The 27,887-nt window shown below is 44.4% G+C and overlaps 2 protein-coding genes across 4 annotated transcripts in view; both read right to left on the reverse strand.

Moving 5' to 3' along the window:
- Positions 1-4,994: 4,994 nt before the first annotated feature.
- On the reverse strand, positions 4,995-8,379 carry si:ch211-195b15.8 (protein phosphatase Slingshot homolog 3). The gene is made up of 5 exons (XM_060902705.1): positions 7,652-8,379; positions 7,147-7,230; positions 6,727-6,886; positions 6,374-6,497; positions 4,995-6,205 (listed from the first exon to the last, which is right to left on the reverse strand). The coding sequence occupies exons 1-5, from the start codon at positions 7,862-7,864 to the stop codon at positions 5,218-5,220; spliced, it is 1,569 nt and encodes a 522-aa protein (XP_060758688.1). The 5' UTR covers positions 7,865-8,379; the 3' UTR covers positions 4,995-5,217.
- Positions 8,380-20,585: 12,206 nt separating this feature from the next.
- ap2a1 (adaptor related protein complex 2 subunit alpha 1) overlaps positions 20,586-27,887 on the reverse strand; it is a 38,337-nt gene continuing 31,035 nt past the window's right edge. For all 3 annotated transcript variants that reach the window (XM_060902341.1, XM_060902340.1, XM_060902342.1), the window contains 6 exons: positions 27,719-27,809; positions 26,260-26,382; positions 24,461-24,577; positions 24,287-24,356; positions 24,060-24,194; positions 20,586-22,584 (listed from right to left, as the gene is read on the reverse strand). In XM_060902341.1, the coding sequence (XP_060758324.1) occupies positions 22,507-22,584; positions 24,060-24,194; positions 24,287-24,356; positions 24,461-24,577; positions 26,260-26,382; positions 27,719-27,809 (614 nt within the window). In that variant the 3' untranslated portion in view covers positions 20,586-22,506. The remainder of the gene's footprint in view (positions 22,585-24,059; positions 24,195-24,286; positions 24,357-24,460; positions 24,578-26,259; positions 26,383-27,718; positions 27,810-27,887) is intronic.

Here is a 27,887-nt window from a genome sequence, read left to right on the forward strand (position 1 = left end):
TCTGATCCCGTGTCCATACAGTAAATACAGCATATATATATATTTACTCTATGAGGCAGCAGCCACCAAAATGAAGCATAATCCAAAAATGAACAATTTAAAAATCACAGAAATAAAATATACCAAGTGTCTGTACTTTATATTATTCTACTCTTCCCTCTTACAGTTTTGGAAACTGAAACCTTGGAACCGAGGCTGACACACACACGCTGTCACCATGCCCCAAACTCTTATTTCCCGGAAATGGCCCAGCACTAGAGCTCAGTGGAACACACTTTCCCTCTGGAATAAGCATAAGCATGTCTGAAAGTGATTTCTTTAGTTTAGTCCATTTATTTCGAATGGTGAACTGATTTTAATAGGAACACGTGTAGTGCATGCGCAGTGCGCGACTGTTACACTCTTATATTCTTACAGCACGATGGCGTAGTGGCTCGCGCCTCTATATGAGGCAGAAGACATAATAAAAACGATTTTGACCTTTTTGGTGACCTTGACCGGAAGACCCTCAAAATGCTGGGGACTATTTGAGACCAATGACCATCTATCCTGAAAGTTTCATGAAGATTGATCCAGCCGTTTTCTGATAATATCAGTAACAACAACAACAACAAAACAGAAATGAAAAGTCATGCAGAGCACGATACTTGCGAAAATCACAAAGAAACGGAAGTTATGGCCGATTAGGTGTTTTTATAAAATTTGACCTTGGTGACCTTGACCTTTGACCCACCAAAAACTAATGGTGTCTTTGTGTGACCCTAGTGAGTTGTCCTGTGCTTTTTGGTGTAGATTGGTCAAGAAACGATGACGCTAGAGCACCAACAAACAAACGGACAAATCAACATTGCAAAAAATCTCAGATTTTCACGAGAAACAAAAAAAGAAACCCGACCGAAAACATTCTCTCACGCCCAATTGGACTCCGTCCCGGGCGAGGTAATAATAATAATAATAATACAACAAACAGAATTATATGAGGTTTAACTGGATGATAACCACATTTTGAGGATTTATTAAACCTATTATTCAAAAAAATGCAACGCTGTTACGGTTCACCATGCTTACAGTGGTGCTTGAAAGTTTGTGAACCCTTTAGAATTTTCTATATTTCTGCATAAATATGACCTAAAACATCATCAGATTTTCACACAAGTCCTAAAAGTAGATAAAGAGAACCCAGTTAAACAAATGAGGCAAAAATATTATACTTGGTCATTTATTTACTGAGGAAAATGATCCAATATTACATATCTGTGAGTGGCAAAAGTATGTGACCCTTTGCTTTCAGTATCTGGTGTGACCCCCTTGTGCAGCAATAACTGCAACTAAACGTTTGCGGTAACTGTTGATCAGTCCTGCACACCGGCTTGGAGGAATTTTAGCCCGTTCCTCCGTACAGAACAGCTTCAACTCTGGGATGTTGGTGGGTTTCCTCACATGAACTTCTCGCTTCAGATCCTTCCACAACATTTCCATTGGATTAAGGTCAGGACTTTGACTTGGACATTCCAAAACATTACCTTTATTCTTCTTTAACCATTCTTTGGTAGAACGACTTGTGTGCTTAGGGTCATTGTCTTGCTGCATGACCCACCTTTTCTTGAGATTCGGTTCATGGACAGATGTCCTGACATTTTCCTTTAGAATTTGCTGGTATAATTCAGAATTAATTGTTCCATCAATGATGGCAAGCCGTCCTGGCCCAGATGCAGCAAAACAGGCCCAAACCATGATGCTATCACCACCATGTTTCACAGATGGGATAAGGTTCTTATGCTGGAATGCAGTGTTTTCCTTTCTCCAAACATAACGCTTCTCATTTAAACCAAAAAGTTCTATTTTGGTCTCATCCGTCCACAAAAGTTTTTTTCCAATAGCCTTCTGGCTTGTCCACGTGATCTTTAGCAAACTGCAGATGAGCAGCAATGTTCTTTTTGGAGAGCAGTGGCTTTCTCCTTGCAACCCTGCCATGCACACCATTGTTGTTCAGTGTTCTCCTGATGGTGGACTCATGAACATTAAAATTAGCCAATGTGAGAGAGGCCTTCAGTTGCTTAGAAGTTACCCTGGGGTCCTTTGTGAACTCGCCGACTATTACACACCTTGCTCTTGGAGTGATCCTTGTTGGTCGACCACTCCTGGGGAGGGTAACAATGGTCTTGAATTTCCTCCACTTGTACACAATCTGTCTGACTGTGGATTGGTGGAGTCCAAACTCTTTAGAGATGGTTTTGTAACCTTTTCCAGCCTGATGAGCATCAACAATGCTTTTTCTGAGGTCCTCAGAAATCTCCTTTGTTCGTGCCATGATGCACTTCCACAAACATGCATTGTGAAGATCAGACTTTGATAGATCCCTGTTCTTTAAATAAAACAGGGTGCCCACTCACACCTGATTGTCATCCTATTGACTGAAAACACCTGACACTAATTTCACCTTCAAATTAACTGCTAATCCTAGAGGTTCGCATACTTTTGCCACTCACAGATATGTAATATTGGATCATTTTCCTCAATAAATAAATGACCAAGTATAATATTTTTGTCTCATTTGTTTAACTGGGGTCTCTTTATCTACTTTTAGGACTTGTGTGAAAATCCGATGACGTTTTAGGTCATATTTATGCAGAAATATAGAAAATTCTAAAGGGTTCACAAACTTTCAAGCACCACTGTATGCTGACTGAAGAGCAAAATGAAGTGATTAGAAACTGAGATGATGTCCTTTTGCACAGTTTTGCACATTTCTGAAATATTAAATGCATGTTTTCGGAGATTCAGTGATGAAAATGTATTTTTTTTTTAATATTTCCAAGATGTAGCAGTAATATTTCGTACCACATGCCTGAGTTTTGTGAAGTGTTTTGTAAAAATGTAAACCAAGCAAAGATTTAGTATTCTAGAAGTGTTGATTTCAGTTTGTAGCTTGTGCCAAAATCCAGGCTACATTTTCACTGCTGTTATTTTTTATTATTACAGTAACTAATGCATGCAGCTGAAATAACACTTTCTATAAGGACTCGTAGGCTGAGAGTTTAAAATCCTCCTGTTGGCTCTTTCTCCCTGCCGGAAATGACTAATTCGGGCGTAGTGAAAGATTTCTCAGAGAACTCTCAGCCAAACCCAAATACATCATGCACAATATATTTCCTTCCCTGTACGGGATTTCACAAGTTGCTGAGTGTTCAGATCAACCGATTCTGTTCAATACAGACTTTACTTTCTGCTTATGGAGCGCTAGAGGAACAGTGTTGTGCAGGAAGATTTTACTTTCCAAAGGTACAAACACTGAAGCTCTGTCCAGTGTGTCCCTCTGTGTCCAGTGTGTCCCTCTGTGTCCAGTGTGTCCCTCTCTGTCCAGTGATCTACAGGAGCACTTCAAAGTGTGGACACGCCTTCTCATTCATTAAAAATCACTTCTTGTCTTAAAGTAATGATGGATGTCGTTTCTCTTTATTTAGTTGTTTGGTTCTTGACATAATATGGATTACTACAGTTGTGTTATAGGGCTATTTACTTATAGTATGTTTATTTTTTTATTAATTATTTACTGTTTGAGCTCAAGCGCATTAAGAAGGCAAGAAACTCGTTCACTAATGACCTTCTGATGAGACACAGCTGTTAACTGAAAAGCGTTCCAGGTGACTCCCTCATGAAGCTGGCTAAGAGAATGACAATAGTGTACAAAGAGTCATCAGGGGAAACACTGGATACGCTGAAGAATTTAAAATATCAAACATTGTTTTTTAACACTTTTTTGTTGACCACATAATTCCTGATATGTTCCAGATGTTATTTCATAGTTTTGATGTCCTCAGTATTGTACAGAATAGCCACAGTACAGAAACACCTCTGAATGAGTAGAGTAGGGGGTACAAACCTTTGACTGGTACTGTACATTCACTATAGGTTTTAAAAGTGTGCGACACACTCAAGTCTTCGAACTAAAGCAAAGAACAAAATGGAGACAAAAACGTGTGTAAAGTAAATGACAGCATTTTGTTAATGCAGGTTGTGAAGCAGAATTCAGCAAAAAACTACACGCAGGAAAAGATCTCCAGTGATCAGCTTAAACATTTCACTGGACAAAATATCAAACTCTGTGCAGTAAATTAATCATTTTTAACACACAGTAGAGTGAATGTTAATTATTATGATCACATTATTGGTGTTTGTTTGACTGACATCACAAATACTTGAATGAAATATTGTGTTCAGGGAGTTTGATCTCTGACTGTTCCAAGAGGAATAAATTGTCCCAGTGGTGTGATAAAATTAAATAATGTTATAAACAGCGTGTGTTAGTTACAGTAAAATACTGAGTGACAGGGCGGAGTACTTGTCACCGCCTCAACATAACAGCAAACATGAGCGAAACTAGTGACTGTTCTCTGTTCTGCTTCACCTCTGACAAAGTGCTGACACTGGAGACTCCTTCCAGAAACATGTTACAGAAACATTACTTTCAGAAAACCTCATGTCAATTTTTAAAATCTGTTTATCAGTGGAGCATCTACTGAACACACCCCTGTGAATGAGCTGTTACTATAGAAGCAATAACGCATCAGAATGAGTGCTTTAAATTATAAATAAAGCTGTGATGTGCAGCTGCGCTACAGTCAGAGCTGCTGCTGGAGAGAATTAATCAACACCTTCTGACCAATCAGAGCCCAGAACTCAGCAGAGTGGTGGAAGTGTTTAATGCTGGTCTTTAATCCTGAACCTTTATGTTGATCAGGATATTGGAATAAACAGTAGTGTGGATCAGTGGTGCCTCAGGATTAACTTTTATAATGTTGTGGTTGTTGGTTTATTTCTGTGAATGATGGAGTTATAATGGGGGGGGGGATGGGAGAAACAAACATCAAATATGGTTTCTTTAAATGAACACCATGTCTCAGTACAAGCCGCAGCGCTAAAACAGCAAACCAACCTGAAGATATCTGTTTATAAATATAATCAATAAATAATAAAGACACAGACAGGCTGTGTGTCCTCACTCGTATTTACACATTCAGTGCAACTCAACAATCCACAACAATTTCATGATTTATGACCAAGACCTACATGCAGGCTGGTGGAATAAGAATCTCTCTCTCACACACACACACACACACACACACCTCTCCAGCCTCTGATGCTTTGCTAACAGAACTCAGTGAAGTCTTTCATCTCCGTGTGTTTCTCCAAGTGCTCTTCTACCCGAGTGTGTGTTCAGCACCTGTACGGCAGGGCGGCGTGGCCCACCTTGATGTGCGGCCCGAGCAGAACCCCGAGCAGCATGCGCTCCCCCCAGCCCAGCAGTCTGTTGATGGTGAGGTGGATGGGCGACACCGGACTCTGATCTCCGTCCATCACCTCAACAGCCTCCACTGCACAGCCTGACAGCTCTCTTCCTGTCACCTTCTGCTGCTGAGGAGTGGAAATGCACACGCTCGGTGTGCGTGACTGCACCGTCCTCCTGCCTCGCTCTCTTCTTTGCAGCCCTGACTTTACCCTCACTTGCTCTTCTTTCACCCTGTGAGGAGCAGGAGAGCTGTTCTTCTCCTCACTCCTTCTTTTCTGTGTCCTGCTGTATCTCGTTGATGTTCCTCTGCTCATCAAATGGTTCGGTTCTTCCTCCAGGTCTCCTGCCTCCCTCTTGTGGGCAGTGGGAAAACGGCAGGGCTCATTCTGACTCGAGTCAGTGTGTGCTGTCGCCCTCTGCTGGTCAGTGTGTGTAGCTGTAGCGGGGACGAGCGGCGTCAGAGACAGAGTGAGGCTTCTCCTCTTCTCCGAGAGGGATGGGATGTGAAGGTGCGTGGGTTTCTGTAGTGCGGGAGTGTGTGTGTTAGTGTGCGTTTCTGGCTGAGTGCTGGCTCCTCCCTGCAGCTCCACACACACTGCACTGAGAGTCAGAGTTCTGAGCTTGTCCGAGAGAGACAAAGTAAATTCGGGCTGGGTCACGTTGCTGGAGCGCTGGATGTTCTCGGCTTTGGTGTCGGTGCCGTGTCCTCTGATGCCATCGGTACTGTCCTGTCTTAAAGTACCTGCAGAGTTGTGGCTACTGGCTGACTGCGTGCACGTGTCAAGCAATGTGACTGGCTGCTGGGTGTGTGGTTTAACACCACTGCTCTTCAGAGGAAGTGTGCGCTGAAACAGCTGGAGCTGACCAAGGAAGTTAAAGTTTGGGGAAATCGTGGGTCTGCGCTCTTTCACAAACCTGCACCAATGAAAATGTGTCTCAGTTTGTTTATCATTTTATTTGCTTTAGTTTTTAGTAGAGTTTCTGAGTTAAAGTGCTCACAGTACTCTTCTCTTAACAGTCACCATTTTCCTAAATTTTGAACTAGAACTCAGAGGATACGTGGAAGTGAAACTCCTGCGTTACCTGTAGGCGTGATCCAGATCCATCTCCAGACTGTACATGACGTAAGCCACAGCGAGAGCCGGAGAGCGGGAGATTCCTGCAGCGCAGTGGACAACGACTGAGCAGCCGAGAGACATGGCACTGTCTGGAGAAAAACAAAAAACAAACACACACACACCCTTCAGAAGTGCACTTACCACAAATCACCAGAGACACTGAGGCAGCAAGATGCAATACTCTGAATCACAGCACACACTCGTAACAATTCATGATGCTCTGAACAGCTTGTCGAAGCACAGCGTGTTCCTGCTGAGTTCCCCACTGAATAAATTATGTCATGCAGCTGCAGTGCATTGTGGGTAGCGTTTGCTCACCAATGAAGCGCAGGGCCTGAGGGATCCACGGCAGCAGGTCGTCCCTCAGAGAGTCATCGATGGGGATGCGCAGGTACTGAGACTGAGGCAGGAACAAGGGCTGAGGGCAGCAACGACTCACGCTCAGCACATATGAAATCCCTCGAGCAGACAGACAGTCCTGAGGGGTTCAGAGTAGGACGACAGGTAAGAGTGAGAAATCACAACACTGAGATATAGTTAGGGTTAAATACAGTCCCTACATGTCCTCATCATTTCTATAAATATTAAGAAATATATATCATTACTGATGTATTTGTATATATTGTATACATGAAATGGGTCTTTAAGTGCGTCACTGCAGCTCCAATATGAGTTAATGAAGTAAAGTAGAGAGAGAGAGAGAGAGAGAGAGAGAGAGAGAGAGAGAGAGACGCTGACCTGTGTGATGTCACTCTCTGCTCCCAGGTAAAGCTGTGGCAGGATGCGGGAGAGCGGCACTTGCTCTGACTGGAATACCATCATCTACACCCAGAGAGAGAGAGAGAGAGAGAGAGCGCATCTCCATCACCACATCTCACACACCAGCAGGGTTCACATGCAAAATACAGAAATATTAATGATACTGATGCACAGTCAGTCAGTCAGTCACTACACACACACACACACACACACACACACTTTTCTTTGCATTTGTTTTTTTCTGCATATATTTGTGTTTATTTACAGAAAGGATACAGTGTTGTGTGCAGCGTGCAATCTACTGCAGAGTTGCAGCGTCCAGAACAATGCACACTAACCACCACCACGTGTATACAAAACTATAAACCCAGGCATGCATGCAATAAAAGTGCACATGCAAAAATAAAATAAAAATGCTGCTGTGTTGAGTGCAATCTACTGCAGCTCTAACACAGAGAGAGAGAGAGAGAGCGCTGGTGCTTACCGAAGAGGTGCAGTTCGGTGCTGCCGGTGTGAATCCGCTCAGAGACTTTTTACCGATCCGGTGTAAACTCCAGCTGAGCGGTGTGTGTGGGGGAGGGGCGGCGGTTAATCCGGACAGCGCGCGGAATACCGGGGAGCCGCTCGCGCTGCTCTGATGAGTCGCTGCTGTAGTCGGAGATCTAATACCTGCGCGAGGCACTGGCAGAAAAAACATGACGTAATCCCTATTCCACGCGCTAAGAATAGCACAATACAGAGTGATGTCATCTTCGGCCAATCAGCTGCGAGGGCTGCTCACGGGCACACGCGCGCGCGCTCTGATTTCCTCCACCTCGGCATTTTTCCCCTTGGGGGGGGGGGAGAGAGAGAGAGAGAGAGAGAGAGAGAGAGAGAGAATTTCGCGCATGCGCAGTTATACCCAAAGCCGCACCAAAAAAAAAAAAGTGGAACATAAACAAAAATAATGACGCGTTTGTTGTGGATTATTAAAGTTCTCCTTGCATCGTTTTTTCATTAATTGTGCGGTGGTCTCTAGTATGAATGAATGAATGCCCTGTGAGCAGGGCCGTAACCAGGATTTTTCAAATACCGAGGTCAAACATTGCGATACATCTTCTCATCTCATCTCATTATCTGTAGCCGCTTTATCCTGTTCTACAGGGTAAATAATCCTGGAGCCTATCCCAGCTGACTACAGGCGAAAGGCAGGGTTCACCCTGGACAAGTCGCCAGGTCATCACAGGGCTGACACATAGACACAGACAACCATTCACACTCACATTCACACCTACGCTCAATTTAGAGTCACCAGTTAACCTAACCTGCATGTCTTTGGACTGTGGGGGAAACCGGAGCACCCGGAGGAAACCCACGCGGACACGGGGAGAACATGCAAACTCCGCACAGAAAGGCTCTCGCCGGCCACGGGGCTCGAACCCAGGACCTTCTTGCTGTGAGGTGACAGCGCTAACCACTACACCACCGTGCCGCCCGCGATACATCTTATTTGCCAAAAAAAAAAAAGTCCTATGGTGACTTTTCATACATTTTGGAAACGAGTCAAAATCACAAGCCCAACAAGATGAACATGTAGGTGAACATGTTTATTTTAATAATTTCAAAACTGCACGATCACAAAAGTATTTTGTGTGTGTGCGCGTGCGAGAGTGAGTGAGTGTGTGAGAGTGAGTGAGAGAGTGAGAGATGGAGTGTGAGTGAGTGAGTGAGAGTGACAACGCAATCTAGCCGAGCCTGAATGGACTTCAATTGCTTTTTAAAAAATATCTGCCCTTTTCAATAGCAACGGTTATTGGACAAAACCGACTAAACCGCTCCATTCGGAGACTGAGCCTCACTGGAGATGGGAGTTAATAAGAGGGGCGGGACAAGACTTCCCGAGAGGAGGCTCATCTCCAGCTGGTGATTGGAGGAGGAGCTGTGAACGCGGCTGGGCTGCTCATGATTGACAGAAAGCAGTCAGAGGTGGTGCATCATGTTGTAAATAAAATGTGAACATAATAAGTTTGCTACCTGTTTTCATTTCCGTTCGAAAATACAACCAATGATCAAAACAATAGTGTCTTGTGTTCACGTTAGCCTATAGTCTGGTAAGTTAGCAAAATAGCTCAAGTCTCGTCAGCACCCAATAACTTCATAAACAACAGGTCACGACTGTCCAGCCTTTTCTGATCTGAAACGCACCAAATCAAATCGAGACGAGAGAATAAAAGAGTTTGTGCCGCCTGGAAAACGAAAATCCTATCTAGCTAAGTGCACTGTTAATGATCATAAGCATTCCGGACTGGCAAAATTGACTCCCCTTCTTCCCTCTTTCTTTTTCTCTCACTTGCTGACTTTCCAGAGCTGAGTTTGGTTGGTTTAGTGTAGTAGACTTCTTCATCTTATGTCAATTTTCAGATTCCACGACTAATTGACAAACTGCCTGGCTGCGGAGTCGGACCTTGATGAGAACACTTCTCAGCTCTTGTATATCCTGTGGTGCTGAGCTGACTATCGCGAGGCTGCCGAATATGAAATGTTTCCAATGTCGGATATTTCAGCTTCGTTTAAAAGTGATTATGTGGACTTTATTTTTAGACAAACAAATGAGAACAGGGGGATGCAAGCTGAATTTTGAATTTTCCACCGATCAAAGTCAGAACGATTTTCATTATATATTAATTTCACATTTCTGAGTGGAAAAAAAAATACAGTGGGAAAAAAATGCCGAGGACATGATCTCTGTGTCCTCAATGGTAGTTCCGGCCCTGGCTGTGAGCGGTTCTGGTGAAAAACATGCTGCGGTTCTCCTGTTTCAGGCTGTTCTAGTTTGCTGGAGGAGTGGGTGGGGAGAGAACGACAGGTTTCAGCTCTTGCTCATTAATATTCATGACATGTAAACATATCGCTTCTGATTGGCTAACGCTCCCTCCAGTGGGTGATGGGCGAGGCCATGACTACTAATTTCCGAAGTGACGTAAGTTCGTAGGGCTTTTTCTGATTCGCTCGTTTTTCCGTCTATTTTCTTTCCTAGACTGAGACAAGGAATGGGGGGAGAAGAACATTTCCACGTGCAGCATGCATATGCAACTCGGAGTGACCTATGGTATTTCAAAAAAATGCAAGTATTAAACGGTTTGTCATGGAATGACACCTTTAAGGCCAGTCTCAAACTCCTTCAAGGAGAATATTTTAATCCATAAATCAGTCAACTGTGTCTGAAGTGTGCATGTCACAAAAAAAGGTTTCTTCTTTATATTAACATATTTCTCTTACAGGTGGACATTCTGTAGGAAACCTCTATGAAAGAAACTAAACTGAATCTAAAGGAAAGGATGGAAGTAAAATAAATCGAGTTAATGATGCTGGAGTCCTGGGAATTCTGAGTCGTTTCAGTGAATCAGAATATTTGACTCAGCTCTCCAACAGGAGTCAACTGTATCGGCTCTCAAGCGGCTCATCAGGGCCTGCAGGCTCTTCCGGTTCACCAAAAAGATCCGACTCACTAACTCGACTCGTTCGCGAATGACGTCACGGGAGTACTGAGGGGGAGGAACTGAATCACAGCGAGTCAGCAGAAGGGTCAAGTACAGGAGGAGAGAGAGACACACACACACACACACACACAGAGACACACACACAGACAGAGAGAGAGAGAGAGAGAGAGAGAGACACACACACACAGAGCAGGGTCCGATTTTCCCGCGTGCCAGCGGCACATAACATTTTGGGCGGGCACGGAATTTTTTATAGATGGGTGGATGCTCATCTGGCCACCAACTTTTTGAGACAAATTTTCATCAAAATTATTCCTAATAAACTAATATTTATAGATTAGATAGAACTTTATTGATCCCTTTGGGAGGGCTCCCTCAGGGAAATTAAGATTCCAGCAGCATCATTACAGATAAACAGAGAATAGAAATAGAGGAAAACTTCTAGATAAATTAAAATAAATTAAGTATTTACATATACAAATATAAAAGAATAAGATATAGGGAAGAGAGGAAGGGGGGAAGAAAGAAAAAAGAGGGGTCCAACAGGAGAGATATTACACATTATATTGCACATTGTCCGGTATTGCTTATTGTCAGGCTAGGCTACTGCTCCTTCCCGTCCTCTGTCCTCCTGTCCCCCCCCCCAGAGAGGAGTTGTACAGTCTGATGGCGTGAGGGACAAAGGAGTTTTTGAGTCTGTTCATCCTGCACTTGGGAAGGAGCATTCTGTCACTGAACAGGCTCCTCTGGTTGCTGATGACGGTGTGCAGAGGGTGACTGGCATCGTCCATGATGTTCAGCAGTTTGTCCATAGACCTCTTCTTTGCCACCGCCACCATCACCAGAGAGTCCAGCTTCATACTGACCACAGAGCCGGCCCACCTGATCAGTTTGTCCAGGGGGAAGGGAAAACCTGTGTCCTCCTTGGATGTGCCCCCCCAGCACACCACGGTGTAAAACAAGACACTGGCGACCACAGACTGATAGAACATCCACAGGAGTTTCCTGCAGATGTTAAAGGACCGCAGCCTCCTCAGGAAGTTGTAGGGACAGCCACAGTCCCCGTCTAGAACTACAAATCCCATCAACTAACTTCCGCGATGACCTACGTCATGGCATCCATGATCACCTACAGCACGTCACGTCACTGACTCTATAAGTGACCCGGATATCCTCAACTCGTTCTCTGTCTGTGGATCTTCGCATCATACAGACATATAGAGATACCCCACTTTCATCAGACCATCCGAAATCACGACATCTGCCTTGCAAGAAAGAAGACTCAGCGCGCTTTCATATATACCACTGGCCACGGTAAAGAGTACCTAAGTTGCGTCGTCTCACTCAATTGAGTTACAACCGGTTTATTTGTTTATTATAAGTAACGTTACGACTGCAGCCCAAGCAGTTAATTAAAAGTTAGAAGCGACCAGATTCCTTCTGACTTAATCGCTGTGCACATTATTGGTCAGAGACTTTTCCTCACAAACGACGATGCTTCGGATCAAGGAACTCTCTGCGCCTTCACAGAAGCCACCCACGAGCTTTCTGTGAACCTCCGCGAGCACCCAAAACTCCATGAAACTTCAGGACATCTCTGCATATCCTGCATAGGAGCAAGATACTGGAAGTAAGGCTGGCATTTGGGCAAACTAGTCTTAGGAATTAGCTTTATGAAGTAGTGTGAATTTAAACTCAAACTGTTTAATTGTGCACACTGTAGACACTTAGAGTGTCGAGTTGATCATTGTGGTTCTACATTGTTCTCTCCGTTGTTTTTAATAGATAGGTTGTTGCATGCTCTTTTCTATCCTCTCTAACACCCCTTAATTTCATTATTACACACACTTTGACCTCATCAAGATTTCAGTGGATTTGGTAATGTTATAAGGTAGTGGAATTAGCAACCACGACGAATTCCTTTGTCTCAAGAAGACCACGAGGTGATTTTCCCTTCCCCCCCCCCAACACCTTAGATAATATTCCAATCTCCGAGTTATTTACAGCGCATCCTCACGCATACACATTCTGCCCGCGCACCTCCCGCGCGCATACTCAAACTCTCTCCTTCTCACACACACACCTCACTGTTTGTGCCTTGTCGATATATTGCTGCTGACCATATTGAATGTATTCAACTGCTATTACCCATTTAGTATCGTTGTTATAATAAATTCAATTATTCTGTTAAACTGTGCTTGTCTGTTTTTGCTGCTGTATACTTGAAGTCACACAATCTCAAAGAACTCCAAATTGCCTTCACTCAAGTATATATGAGTGCTATTGGCTGTAGTGTCTATGTAATACGGTAAGTAGGAATGGGAATCGAAAACCGGTTCTTGTTGAGAACCGGTTCCCAGTGTTTCAATTCCATGGAATCGTTTGCCAGATTTGCTAACGATTCCCTTATCGATTCCAGTGGGCATGACTAACGTCATGTATATTACGCAAGTTACGCAACGTGCGTAGCGACATGCAGTAAGCAGCAGGCATGTGCACACATAGGGCTTTAGGGGTGCTTCAGCCCCTGCCCTTTTTGCCTCGAATTAAATGTTGCCCTTTTAAAATAATAATAATAATAATCCTAATAATAAATAATACAGTTCTGTTAGAAGTTTAAAACAACAGTGGTGCAAAAACTCCACGGCAATCTACCAATGTTCCTGTAATCCGGGGTGGTTGTGTGCGCTGAGCCGCCGTTTCTCTGTCTATTGCTGCTCCGCTCGCGCGCGGACAGAGAGAGGGGGCGCGCGGACAGAGAGAAGCCGCTGTGCTGCTACAATGATAACAGAGGAGACGGACAGTGGGGCAGCTTGAACATGTGAGTTATGGTCTAACAGTTCGCCCTTTCAAACTGTATGGACAGGACATCTGGGCGTTTGTAGGGCTACTGACATTTGTGCAAGTAATTTAAGTCTCTGTAGTTTAATAATCTGCTTGTTAACTGACGTGACCTGACCTGTTACTGTTCACAATCGATTGCCTTGGCCGCGCTTCGGTGGACATGCGAGTATCGTATATCGTCGGGAAGCTTACATTCTCCTCTTGTATATATAACTAGTCGTCAACCTCTTCCACAACGTGCTCAAATCAAATGTGGGTTATGTTTCAGAAAAAAACAAAAACAAAAGCTTGTGAAAAATGTACTCAGAAGCCTATGCAAAGAAGAGAGGCTCTCTGATCTCCTTCTCCTCTCGATTGAAAAAGACCCACCCATAAATCACAATGAGGTCATTAATATCTACAGGGACATGGCCCCCAGAAGGTGACTGCTTTAAGGCCCCTGGAATGTTAGGCTTCTACCTTATGAGAGGAAGGACTGATTTTTAGCATTTTGTCCATTAGGCTATTTACTTATTTGTTCAAAGTTCAGGTTTCACTGTTCAATGTTAAATCTTTAACAATAAAAAAGCCTAATAATGCACCAGTGTTTTATTGCTTTGCATGTCTTCCAAGCCTATGATAATGTGAGTGACAATTTTGCTGACACAAAAGAAATGGCAATTGCATATCACTTTCACCAACACAGGACACATAGCTAAGTACTTACCTTCCTATTAGTACGTTAATTTTAATTCTACATTTCCATATTTTGGAAAGGACCGGGAAAAAAAAAAAAAAATCATGCACTTGCTGCCCTTTTTCTGACTTTGAGCCCCTGCCCCTCTATAATCCTGTGCACGTCCCTGGTAAGCAGTAAACATGGCAACCAAGCGGTTTAAACGCTCAAAAGTTTGGCTGCATTTTTCAAGGAAAGATGACAACCAGGCGACCTGCAGCCATTGCAAAGTAGATATTACATCGTCGGGAGGGAACACGAGTAATATGCAAAAATATTTGCGCACACAGCATGCGATACTTTTAAATGAATGTCACGTTTTCGACACGCTTCGGACTGGTGAATTTGTGTTACTCCTAAACTAAACAAAGTTGATGCTAATCGACCTGTTTGTTCTCCTCTTTTTTCAAATGAGAATCGATAAGAGAATCGATAAAGAACCGAATCGTTAAGCAGAATCGAAAATGGAATCAGAATCGTAAAAATCTTATCAATTCCCATCCCTAAATACATTATTGCTGCATCAGTAGTGATCATAATTGGGAATATACTATAATTTAGCTGTCTGGTAATTTATTATTAAACACCAAAATTAATGGTATTATTAATGAGACTGATTTAATGAGACCGATCACTTAAGACCAATTGCACCTACAAAGTATAGCCTGCTCTGTCCCTTCCTATATAAGTGATTGGTGTTGCAAGTCCAGTCCAGCTTGCTGTCCAGCCACAGCCCGAGGTACTTGTAGGAATCCACAGCCTCCACCTCAACTCCCTTGATCAGAACTGGTCGTGACCTTGGTCTGGACCTCCCAAAGTCAATGACCAGCTCCTTGGTCTTCGAGGTGTTGAGCTGCAGATGGTTCCTGTTGCACCACATAGCAAAGTCCCTCACCAGGTTCCTATACTCCTCCTCTCTGTCGTCCCTGATACACCCCACGATGGCTGTGTCATTGGCAAACTTCTGAATGTGACACAGCTCCGAGTTGTAGCAGAAGTCCACGGTGTACAGGGTGAAGAGAAGAGCGGCCAGCACCGTGCCCTGGGGTGCTCCGTTGCTGCTAATCACAGTGTCAGACGTGATGTCCTTCACCCTGACATACTGCGGCCTGTCGGTGAGGTAGCTGGAGATCCAGGTGACCAGGCAGGGGTCCACTCGCATCCTGTTCAGTTTATCCTGAAGCATAAGGGGCTGGATGGTGTTGAAGGCACTCGAGAAGTCCAAGAAGAGGATCGTCACTGTGCCGTTTCCCTTATCCAGATGCGAGTGGGCTCGGTGTAGCAGGTAGAGGATGGCGTCTTCCACACCAACACCTGCCCGGTATGCAAACTGCAGACAGTCCTGGGCGTGTTGCACCTGGGGTCTGAAGAGGCTGAGAAAGAGTTGCTCCAACGTCTTCATCAGATGTGAAGTGAGTGCCACCGGTCGGAAGTCGTTCAGCTCGCTGGGCTGATTCTTTTTGGGAACTGGAATAATGCATGATGTCTTCCAGAGGCTGGGCACTCTCCCCAGCTGCAGGCTGAGGTTGAAGATGCGTTGGAGTGGTTCACCCAGTTCAGCAGCACAGGTCTTCTGTAGTCGGGGACACACCTTGTCCGGGCCTGCTGCTTTCCTGGGGTGAAGCTTCCTCAGTTGACCTCTGACCTGGTCTGCAGTAATGCATGGAGGAGTCTGTGTTGAGGTGGGGGAGGAGGGGGCTGCTGTGATGACTGGGGGAGGTGTGTTGAGGGAAGAAGGAGAGATGGCTGCAGTGAGGGGGAGGGTGGGGGGGACGTGGGCTGGTTGAACCGGTTGAAGAAGTCATTCAACTTGTTCGCTCTCTCCACTGTCCCCTCAATGACTCTGGTCTTTGTATTGTGGCCTGTGATGGTTTTCACACCTTCCCAGACCTCCTTCATGCTGTTCTCCTTCAGCTTCTGCTCCACCTTTCTCCTGTAGCTATCCTTAGCTTCCCTCACGCAGCGTTTCACCTCCTGCTGTGCTGCTTTCATCGCCTCCCTATCCCTGCTCCTGAAGTCGGCCTTCTTCCTGTTGAGGACAGCTTTGACTTCTTGTGTTACCCATGGCTTGTTATTAGGGTCAACACTGTACTGGCGGCACGGTGGTGTAGTGGTTAGCACGGTCGCCTCACAGCAAGAAGGTTCTGGGTTCGAACAAGGGCCTTTCTGTGTGGAGTTTGCATGTTCTCCCCGTGTCTGCGTGGGTTTCCTCCGGGTGCTCCGGTTTCCCCCACAGTCCAAAGACATGCAGTTAGGTTGGCGTGGGGCGGCCTTGGGCTGAAGTGCCCTTGAGCGAGGTACCGAACCCCTGACTGCTCCCCGGGCGCTCTGGTGTAGCTGCCCACTGCTCTGGGTGCATGTGTGTGTTCACTGCTTCAGATGGGTTAAATGCAGAGGATGAATTTCACTGTGCTTGAAGTGTGCATGTGACAAATAAAGGTTTTCTTCTTCTTCTTCTGTACAGTCTTAGTGGGGGAAACCACGTCTGCACAGAAGTTGAGATAATCTGTCAGACAGTGTGTCAGCCCCTCTATGTCACATATGTATGAAATATGCGTTAAATAGTCAGAAATCGGAGTGAAAATGACCAGTTCATATAGACGGAGGTGCCAAACCCAACATTTAGCGTCACTTTACTCGCTAGGAGGGAACGATCTTATTATTTCTAGAACGGGGGTTGCCCTCTTCTGATTGGTTAGTTGGACAGGAAGTATATAATGTCCAATCAAAATCCAGGATTTAGCATCACTTTACCCGCCGACAGCGGGACCCGGACTCCAGACTCTTCCACAGTCACCACATACTCCGCCAAAGAGCATAGTTTCTTCAAAATGTGACCAAAATATGGAGAGACAGCCAGAAAACAACAGGCAGGAATTTAGAAAATACATCTTCCTTATAAATAAACTATTTATTTATGAAATATGCATTGGACAGCCAGAAATCGGAGCGAAAAAGGACCAGGTGAAGACACTGCTGCCTAAACATCGCTTCTGGGTGTGAGGCACATTGACCAAGGGAATCCCAACCTTATTAATAAAAACTGGGGGTTGCCCTCTTCTGATTGGTTAGTTGGACAGGAAGTATATAATTGTAACCAATCAAAACCCAGCATTTAGCGTCACATTACCTGCCGACATAAAGCCTAGATTTTTTTTTTTAATTAGATCAAATCAAGTCTATAAAGAGTATACAATACAATAGCATTGGTGCAACTACGCCAGGGTGATGTACATTACAAAATAAATAAACAACAATCATAAAAACACATTGTATAGCGTAACAGGGAAAGGAAAAAGACAGACTTTTTTTGTATTTTCAGTCTTCTCTAACTCTATTGAGGGTTTGGTGCATTTATTTCACCAAAATCCCTCCTTTTCTCTGTTATTTCGAAGTTGGCTGGTATTGGGAATTTTATTCCTTGTTAGAGCGCCCTCTTGTGGCCTGTAGGGTATATACTGCATTATTCGCGCTCTCCTTGGCTGGGTGAGGGACTGTGCGTGGGACTGTGCGTGGGGGACGCAGCTCGATTGTAAAAGAGAATTTTCAGCGTGGTAATGTCACTTAAGTTGCATTCAGTGATTCCTACATGAACATTATCATAATGGATTGTAAAGAGTTGTTTTCAGTAACCGGTTACGTTTCTAAAGCGAACTTTGAGAGCACAAGATAGCTAACTAGCTAATCACATTTTTTTGTATCTGTATGGTAGCACTCAATTTTATCTTCACATGGAGTAGCCTGTGTATTTCAGTCTCTCTTTCATATTAGGCTTGTCCCTATTGTGAAGATTGAATCTACATTTGTGCTCTTTATTACTCTTATGAAGTCTGCATTCTACTCGGCTGGGAGAGGCGACAATAAAGTGCTCAGAGAAAGTCGTCGTCAGTGTCTTCTCTCAAGCGTCCTGCACCAGAACACACCGCAGTGTGGCCGGGACTGCAGACCCTTCTGGCTCAATAGCACACACACAGTGTTCGGGGTTTGACAGCCGCCTTATTATTGCTGCTAGAAATTGTGGTTACGTACTGTTTAATGACTATACGAAGCTCTGTAAAATTCGGTTTTTTTATTCTGAAATTTAGACTTATGAATGCAGTATTGTCAATGTTAACAAATTAATCAAATAAAAATGAGAGACAAGATTTCTCCTGTCATAAAAGCCAAACAAGACATTCTCCCATTTCAGATTAAAGTCTGAGTGAATGGAGTCGATAATAAGACGAGTAAGCTTATGCCAAAAAAGTTTTGAATAAGGGCAAAGATATTTTGAAAGATATTTCTTTCACCTTACTGGGCGGCATGGTGGTGTAGTGGTTAGCGCGGTCGCCTCACAGCAAGAAGGTCCTGGGTTTGAACCCAGCGGCCAGCGAGGGCCTTTGTGTGGAGTTTGCATGTTCTCCCTGTGTCTGTGTGGGTTTCCTCCGGGTGCTCTGGTTTCCCCCACAGTCCAAAGACATGCAGGTTAGGTTAATATGGGACGGCCTTGGGCTGAGGCGCCCTTGAGCGCTGCACCGAACTCCCAACTGCTCCCCGGGCGCTGTTACAGTAGCATGGCTGCCCACTGCTCTGGGTGTGTGTGCTTGTGTGCATTCACTGCTCCAGATGGGTTAAATGCAGAGAAGAAATTTCACAAGTGTGTGATGAATAAAGTTGTGCTTTCTTTCTTTCAAAAATAATTGTGGTAATAGCCAAACTTTTTCCCAACAGATCTCCCCCACCAAATTAGACCAGTGTGACAAAGAGCAAGGAGTAGTAATGAGATCTTGTTGGAAAAGAATACGAATAGTTTTGTTTACATTCCTGTGTGGTGAAAGACAACTCTTTCCAACACGTGTCTCACACACTCTGCCCAGTGTAGGAGATTTCGACTCACCCCCAACTCCTCCAAAGAGCGTAATCATACCTGACGGTATTGCATCAAATACAACTGAGAATTCCTTTGGAGGAATGGGGATTCCGTACCTGTGTACAAATTCTGAGTATGAATATAGTTGGCCATGCTGGTTAAACAACTGATTAATCAAAATATCATCAAGACATAAAGCCTGGATCCAAGGCCATCAAATCATTGAGCGACCAAGGCCACGTGTGATGTTTGTGTACTATGCGTACTACGTCATCAAAAGATGCGCACATTTTTTTTTTGCTGGCCGACCTCGTCTTACGAGGAGCAATTTGATTGGTCCACCTGCGAGTACAGCCAATCAAATGCGCTGTTAGAAGGGGCTGAGTCACATGATACAACATGTCCTTCTTGCAGAGGTGGTTAAATTCAGAAATAAAGCCCCCTCCTGCAAAAGTGAGGAGGAAATCTGATGAAGAAAGGAAGCATAAAAAGGAATCTGAAGAGAGAAGCTTTAAAGATGCGTGGCTGCAAGAACTTCCCTGGTTACTGCATGACAACGAGAGTGGAATGTTCTGCAAAGTCTGCAGGTAGACCCCGCCCCCCCCACTTTTTTTTTTTTTGAACATTGTGTGATTAGCGAAGATTCATCAGTCTGCGCAGGCGCTGTGGTTCCTCACCCCGCAGATAAACACAGTCCGTTTCTGTGGAAACATCCGGGAACTTCCGCCCAGTCAAAGCGCGGGAGCTGCGGCTGAAGCGGAGCCCGGAGGAGCCGCACAGCAGCGCCGCCGCCATTCCGCCTTTACACACAATCAGCCCGGATCTTCGCCTGAAGCCACGCCCCAAACCGGTTACTATGGAAATAAACCTAAAGTGGGCGGATACAGTCTGCACCGTGGCGGTGTAAAAGCGCCCCCTGGTGGCAGCAGTGCGGACACGGCACACACTGTCCACAGATCAGCTCAGTCTCCACTGCAGCTGAGCGCTGCCTGCTGGGAATTCTGTTCCAAGTTGTAGTTCCTGTTTAGACCGAACCCCTCCTGGGTGATCGACTACTTCAGGGCCAAACACTGTTTACGGTTCTTGATTTAATCATTTTATATAAACGGCAGCAGTTTAGTGGGAAATGCACCACTCTTACTTTTCATCTGAGCTCTGTCTGGAACTTGGAGAACCGAAACCGTGACAAACCCCTACAGGTCACTCACGAGGAAACTGAGGAATTGTTTTGATAAGTTTGGGTACTTTTTGGTTCAGAACATGTCTATATAATAAAAAGGGGAAAGAAAAAAAAAGTTGGCTTGAAGATATTCAGTTGTAATATATACATTCACCACTTGAAGATAAAACTTCATATCTTCACAACCATGCAATATCCTCTATATATTAAACACTTACAATTATCTTGCCATCTTTTAAATAAATGCTAAACTTCTTGTAAACAGCACAAGAATGTTCTTGTTCCACGCGTGTAGCAGATGGGCATTAAGAGACTTCACCTTCAGAGAGACAGACAAACAGAGGCACTGACTGAGTATATGGCATAGTTTTACTTTCACATTATTCAGTACAGAGTAAATTTTATCTAGCACAGGTATCTGACAGGTTCAACACCGATACACTGGGGCTGCATTAGCTAGCAGATACTGCAAACAAACATGCGCGCACCCCCCCCAATGACAAAAATCCCATCAATGCATCACAGCTGCAGTGCAGTGAAACAGTGACTTCATTTAACTAATGACAAAGTTCTCAAATTGCCAATAAGTTCTCCCCCCCCCCCCCCATTAGAGATATTAGAGTGAAACGTGATAACCTACAGGATGAAAGCAGCTTCCAGCTGTCAGTCACACATACAGGAACAGCGCTGTGGATGTGAGTGAGAAGGTCGTTTCCCTTGACTGAAGAGCACTCTACTTTTTCAGAAGGAGCAACAGGGAGTTGTGGGTCTCCAATGGCGTAGAGATTCCACACAACCTTCAGGAAAGTGTGAGGTCACCAGAACTATTACAGCATGTAAAAGTCCATCAAAACAGATTTAGGAAGATTTCCTCCTATGTCTGTCTCATCTGAACACACTTCACTGCAAACCCCCCCACAAGATTCAGCTCATGAGCCCTCTCTCACAATACACGAGAGAGCGTTAAAATTCTGGCCTGTTCTGTGCATTCATGTTCTAAACTTCATTTGTTAGTGTTTAAAGATTAAGTGCTCTAAGTCATCTACATGAAGATGATGGTAATCTGTAGACATGAGCATCGGCATCCACATGAATCACATCTCCCTTAGGAAGAGGAGTAAAAACCACTTCCTGACAAACGTGAAGGAAGATCAGACGCATCTGATCCCATCATTCTGTTCAGCAGAGGGAGATGCACTGGGCCTCAGGGTCATACAGGTTCTGTACAGGACAGGACATTCAGGTGCAACTGCAGCAGTGTATGAGGAGGGAGTGACCGAGAACCCCACACTCTCTGGTTCTCCTTCAGCTCAAAACATTTTCAGAACTCACTTCTCAGCAGAACGCCACTCTCACCCTGCTCCTGTAAGATCCTCTACCTCCACACCTGCAGATGCAATACCTTACACACCTACTGGAATGCCTGAAAACGATACGTCCACAACACAACTATCAAAACTAAGACGTGATTATTTTTACAATTTATATTTAACATGTAAATTTCTTCGTTAAGCATGGTTATAATATATTAAATCATGAGAAGTTAGTGTGATCAGGGAGGAGTCTACAGACACCTCACTTCTCTCCAGGCCTGTAAAGTGCACTGGCCTGCACTCACTTTCAGGGAACGTTGGGGTCACAGTAACACCAACACACTCAGAACCCCATGTCTGTCCCACAGAGTGCCATCGGCTCTGGAGAGAAGAGACGGGGGGGGGAGGGGACAGAGGCGCGTTAGTGAAGCATTTAGTCAGGGAGTGCGGTTTCTTTAGTGTATTCAGACTGCAGTGTTTTGTTCCTCTCACAGACTCCCCTATAACTCAACATGGAATGCACCAACAAAACAGTTCAGCATGTGCAGTAGTACGAGTGTGCGCACGCACGTGTGGACGTGCTAACGGTCTCAGGAATGTTTACAGGTTGAAATGTTACAGATCTCTCTCTCCCTCACACACAAAGCAAGAAAAGGGGGGGGAAAATCTCCATCTCTCTCCCTATTGATCACTCGGTCTTTCCTTTCATTCAGTACAACACACCAGCTGTCAACACGAGCACAGGTTAACAAGCAGAACACACACACACACACACACACACAATTAAAAATAGGAATGGTAATGCTGATGTACAATAATCAGGATGAGGACAGTAATTATGGCCGCCATGGACAGGCAGTTGTTTTTCCCTTATGTATGAACAGAGAATGTTCCAGGGTGGAGGAGGGTGGGACGCTGGTCTGCTCTGGCTCGAGAACATGATGGTCTGCACGCTGGTTCTAGAACTGTTCCGCCAACAGCTCACACAGACGCTTAGCTACAGTGTCCTTACTGCTGCGCAGAGTCAACCGGTACATCTGAGGAACACACACACACACACACACACACAGGTGATTTACAGGCCAGGCCTATAATTATTTGTACGGTGAGTTTTGGAAAGGTTGCCTCTGTACTCCAGCATAATGGACTCGAAACAAAGCCATAAAGATGTAACTCAAGTGTCAACTTTTAGGTTTAATTCAAAACGTTTAACAAAAATTATATTAGGAATCAGACATTTATTACTCTATAAGCACCATTTTTAATATTTGAATGTAAATTCATTGCAGTCTGAAGCCTGGAGCCCATGGACACGACCAAATGCGGAGTTTCCTCCATTGAGATGTTTTGCCACGTCTTTACTGCAGCTGCCTTCAGTCAGTGAAAAGCAGCTCAGTTGGGTCGACTGACTCCGCCACTTCAGAACATCCCATGTCTTCGCCTTAAGAATCTCTTGGATTGCTCTTGCAGCAAGTCTTGAATCATTATCCATCTGTACTGTGAAGCATTTGACTGAATCTGAGCAGAACTTAAAGCTCTACACACTTCAGAATTCATCCTGCTGCTTCTCTCAGCAGTCACATCAATAAAGCCCAGTGACCCAGCTCCACATGCCCACTATGAATGGCAGGTGTGGTATATTTAGGATCATGAATCATTTTTTCTTATCCATATTCTTCTCTAACTACCAGTCTGGTACAAGTTCATCTTGGTTTCATCTAACTTATTTAAAGGGGGGGGAACCCACCCTTAATCCAGACCTGGACAAACCTTCTACCAAAATCTAATCTGGCCTTTCTGTTCTTGAGCGTTACCAGTGGTTTACATCTTGAGGTAAACACTCTGGACACCTTCATGAAAGTAAATACAGTGTGTTCTTGACCTGGTTAAATATTATGAAGGGTTTTTAAAGGGTTTTTTTTGGGGGGGAGGGGGCATCATACACTCATCCACAGTAGTTGTTTTCTGTGGACTTGCAGGCTGTGTGTTCCTGAGCTCACCAGTGCGTTCCTTCTTTTTCATAATGTATCAAATTGTTGACGTGGTCACTCCTAAAGTTTCTGCTCACTAATGAGCCTGTTTTGGTTTTTCAGCCCAAGGGTGGCCTCCTTTCACTTGCATTAACATCTTTGGACTGGATATTGAGAATTCCCACGAACAGCTGCCAAACGCAAATTCAACACTTAGATTAAGGAGATAAGAGGTCTGGAGTTGATTCAGTCATGACCCATTTCCTTCTTTCAACACTCGCCATGAAACCATTCAGTCAGGTGTACAATTACACTGGAGTCCATGAAAATGGAGGGACTGTGTGATAAACATCCATAATTCCTAAACTATTAACATATTTTACTTAAACACCTTGAATTAAAGCTGACACTTTGATCACATCTTGATGGTTTCAGTTCAAGTCCACTGTGGTGTGTTTACACCTATGCTTGTGTGTACACGTTTGCACCAGTGTGACTGCATGTGTGCACACAAGTGTGTGAAAGCATGTGTACATACATACCTGGGCCTGGGCGTTGGGTTCAAGTCTCAGGAGACAGCCCACCTGCTGTGCTTTAGTCTGAACCACTCCAGCACACACAAAGTTCTCAGGGTTCGGATCCACGTTCTCCAGAAGAGCTGTACCTAATCCCAACAACTACACACACACACACACACACACACACCCCAATTAGAGAACACGCATTAATACGAGGTATAAACAGTGCAAGTGTGCATGTGGGTCTTTACCTTGGCTTTGAGCACTTCTGTGTCCATGGCATGGTTTGCCTTGAAGATCTTCTGCGCTTCCTGCTGGGGCCTACAACACAAATAGCATTTTACAGACACAGACAGAGAGAGAGAGAGAGAGAGAGAGAGAGAGAGAGAGAGAGAGAGAGAGAGACACAGACAGACAGAGCTCACTGGCTGAGTTGTTTCCAGCGCTGAAAGAAGTCGTGTGAGGCCATCTCAGTGGGCTGGAAGAACTTGTTGATTGTGACTGGGAGTTTGAGCGTGAGGTTCTGCAGAGCTCCACCATACCTGAACATAATAGCAGTGCAAGATTAAATGAGACTAGAGTAGGGGTGGGTGACCTGATGAGCTTATATTTTACTTTTCAGAGGAACCATACAGATCACATCTTTTTTTTTTTTAAAAAAAAAGGGGGGGGGGGGGGCAGCTCTGTCCAAACTTTCCTGGTCCACATGATCTAAGCAAGAAGTATGACTGGGTGTGACACAATTAGGATGACACTCAAAAGAACGTTTTAGACAATGCTTGGGATTCCAGTAAATGTGCGCTACAGTGCGTTTCAGAAGCATCTTTCTGCTCCGCTCCACTAAAATACACCGAGTCAATTTTTGACAAAAGCCACAGAAGGGGGTAGAACACTCCCAGTGGGGTATGAAGCCGTGTGGAGGACAGAACACCGCGTCACGGACGTGACCTCATTTGCCCCCTTCACATATCCCACAATCCACTACATGGTTGGGAACTTCCCAGCTGGCCAACACCCAGGCTGCTGATAACAGTGCAAGAAACCAATACTGAGCTGTATAATCAGTTCTGATCTTCAAATATCAGATGCTCAAATATTATTACAGGTTCACATGGTCTCAGACCCCGCCCCCCCCCCCCAAGATTAAGCACTGCTCAAAATGATTGACAAATTGTAAAAATGTGTATCAACAAATGTACACTTAATACTGTCGGTCAGAGTTATAGTGCTAAGGAGCTGGAACATGTAAACAATGCAGTGTGAGAAAGTGAAAGGGCCGTATGGGTGATAAGGACGATCGATTAAAAGTTTCTGTGCTGACAAAAAATACCACGGAACTAAGAACTCAACGTATAAAAACAATCACGTCAGCTTACACCCGATATTTGAACATCCAAACTGATGACAAATCATTTTGAGCAGTGTTAATCTGGGGGGGGGTGTATCTGAGACCATGAAAACCTGTAATAATTGAACATTAAAACTGATTATATAGCCCAATATTGGTTTTTGTACCGTTCTCAGCAGCCTGGGCGTGGCCACCGGACGTTCTCAACCGCGTAGTGGATTGTGAGATGCGTGAAAGGGGCGAATAGACCCATGCTCAGTGGAGTCCAGGGGTAACTTGTTCTGTTAACAGAAGGCAGCATGGCCGACAAAACAGCAGCAAGCGGATCAACATCCTGAAAGGAGCGTCAAAGCAGTGGAGACAAATCACTTCCAGAATAAAATCAGAGGGAAAAGAGATGCAGAGATTTGAGAGTTTGGCCTTTTGCTTCAAGTTAAAGGGACAGGCTTTATATTCAGGCAACCATATGCACAACTAGTCATGTGATCATGAGTTCAACTCAATCTGTAGGTAGATGATCGTAGATCATGATTTATAGGAGATGAACTTCTGTGCAGATCACCCCCAGCTCCAGTCAGACCGGAGACGTGTTTGATCAGACAGTTTTGTGGAACTAAATGAACACACTTCTGGCCATTATCAACTCCTTACCATCTGATTAAATCTAATTAGGGAGGGCAGTAGTGTGGTATGAAGTTATTTTTCCTGACTGATTAAAACTGTATGATGTATGAAAGTGCATCAGGATTTAGTGGCGTGTTAATCCCATGTGGATGTGAGACTGATGGCTCCTCATGTCCAGCGTCTGTAGTGGTGACGGGTGATCATGTGGTTTTACACAAACTCACTCTGATAGAACACACGCATGCGTTTTACCTGAACTTGATGTTGAGAAGTGGCGCATCACAGAAGTCAGACAGACACTCAATATTTATGACCTGCTGCACCTGAGCTCCACCTTCCACCAGAGGATCCACAGGTTTCAGCTGAACGTTCAGCTGTGAGTTCAGTCAAGGAGATACAACACTACAGGTGTGCATGCACGTGTGCATCACATGATCAGGTGTGTGGTCAGGACTTTGGTCCAGTCATGAAATGAAGTAAATATCTAAATCATACTGTAGCACAGCTGATCAACGTACAAATAAAAGCCTATTTAGAGCTGGAGTCGCTGAACTACAAATCATGAACCATCATGGGTTCTGCATCAGATCTGTTTATCTCGTGAATTTATGCAAATTTAGCTGAAGGAGCTCATTGATCACAGTTGTGTCAGAGATGGGGCGCAACTCCATACAACACACACACACACACCTCCATCCTATGGACTTTTGTAGCATTTGACTAAAACTTGTAACTCGGAATCTCCAACTAGGAGAAACCAAACTCCTCAGAAACACAGGAAGGTCTCAGTTCAGCATGTTACATCAAATCAAAATGGCTGCCGAGAGCATCAGTAGTAAAAACACAGCAGCACTTTACTTTTATAAACGAGGTGCTGTACTGTATACTTCAATATCTGCTTCAGATCAAGTCAGACAGACATTCGCTTGTTAAAGCTATGAGCCTGATACTACACATCACTGAGGAGGAAAATATACATCACTCCTCACAGGTCACTGGATCTCTTACTGTTAATTTAAAAAAAAAAAACGAAGATTTTCCACCCACTTTCCAGCTTGCAGATACAGAGGTTAAAAAAAAAAAAAAAAAAGGGAATTCCCAGTTCTGACTTCCTGATCCAGAGTATTCTGTAGCGGTACTGGGGTCTCAGTGATGGGACACCAGCAAAATGTTTAAATATTACAGGGTTTTGTTTTGTTTTTTTTAAATATATTTAAAATAAATCATTGGGGGTGGAAGGAAATGGGCCGAGTCAGTCCACACACACCAAGCAGCTGGGAATTAAAACACAGACACTGCTGTACTGTGTGAGGTTCAAGTCAGTAACTGCTGCGGTTAGAGGAAAAACAGAAAAACCATCCACTGTAGTCACCGAGAGCCATATTGGACTGGGTCCATCAGCACACCATAGTTTCTGTTCAGTAATTAAACTGATCATTTGGTGCTTTAGACTGATACTATTGAGGACCAAATGTCTCCACAAGGATTGTAAAATCTGATTTTCGACCTTGTGGGGACATTTGGATGGTCCCCACAAGGAAACTGTTTAACAAAATTTAAAGACAAAAGATCCAAAAAGTTTCCTTTTCATGACTGAGGTTAAAGGTTAGGATTAGGCGCAGGCACACATTCATTAACTGCCTTAATTATGGCAGTGGAAGGTCCTCACAAGGATTGTGAGACATGCGTGTTTACACATCAGCAAAGGATATGAGACTGAAGTTCTCCTGGGCAGCTAACAGTGGTTGTGAAGCTGATGAACTGCACTGATGTCTTATTGCCATAGAACAAGTACATCCTCCCTGCACACGCACACACACACACACACACACACACACACACACACACACACGTGAGAAACCTGGACCCTGCCCTCTGCA

The sequence above is a fragment of the Neoarius graeffei genome, chromosome 20 (genome assembly GCF_027579695.1).
Source record: "Neoarius graeffei isolate fNeoGra1 chromosome 20, fNeoGra1.pri, whole genome shotgun sequence".
In the NCBI taxonomy this organism is placed as follows: Eukaryota; Metazoa; Chordata; class Actinopteri; order Siluriformes; family Ariidae; genus Neoarius; species Neoarius graeffei.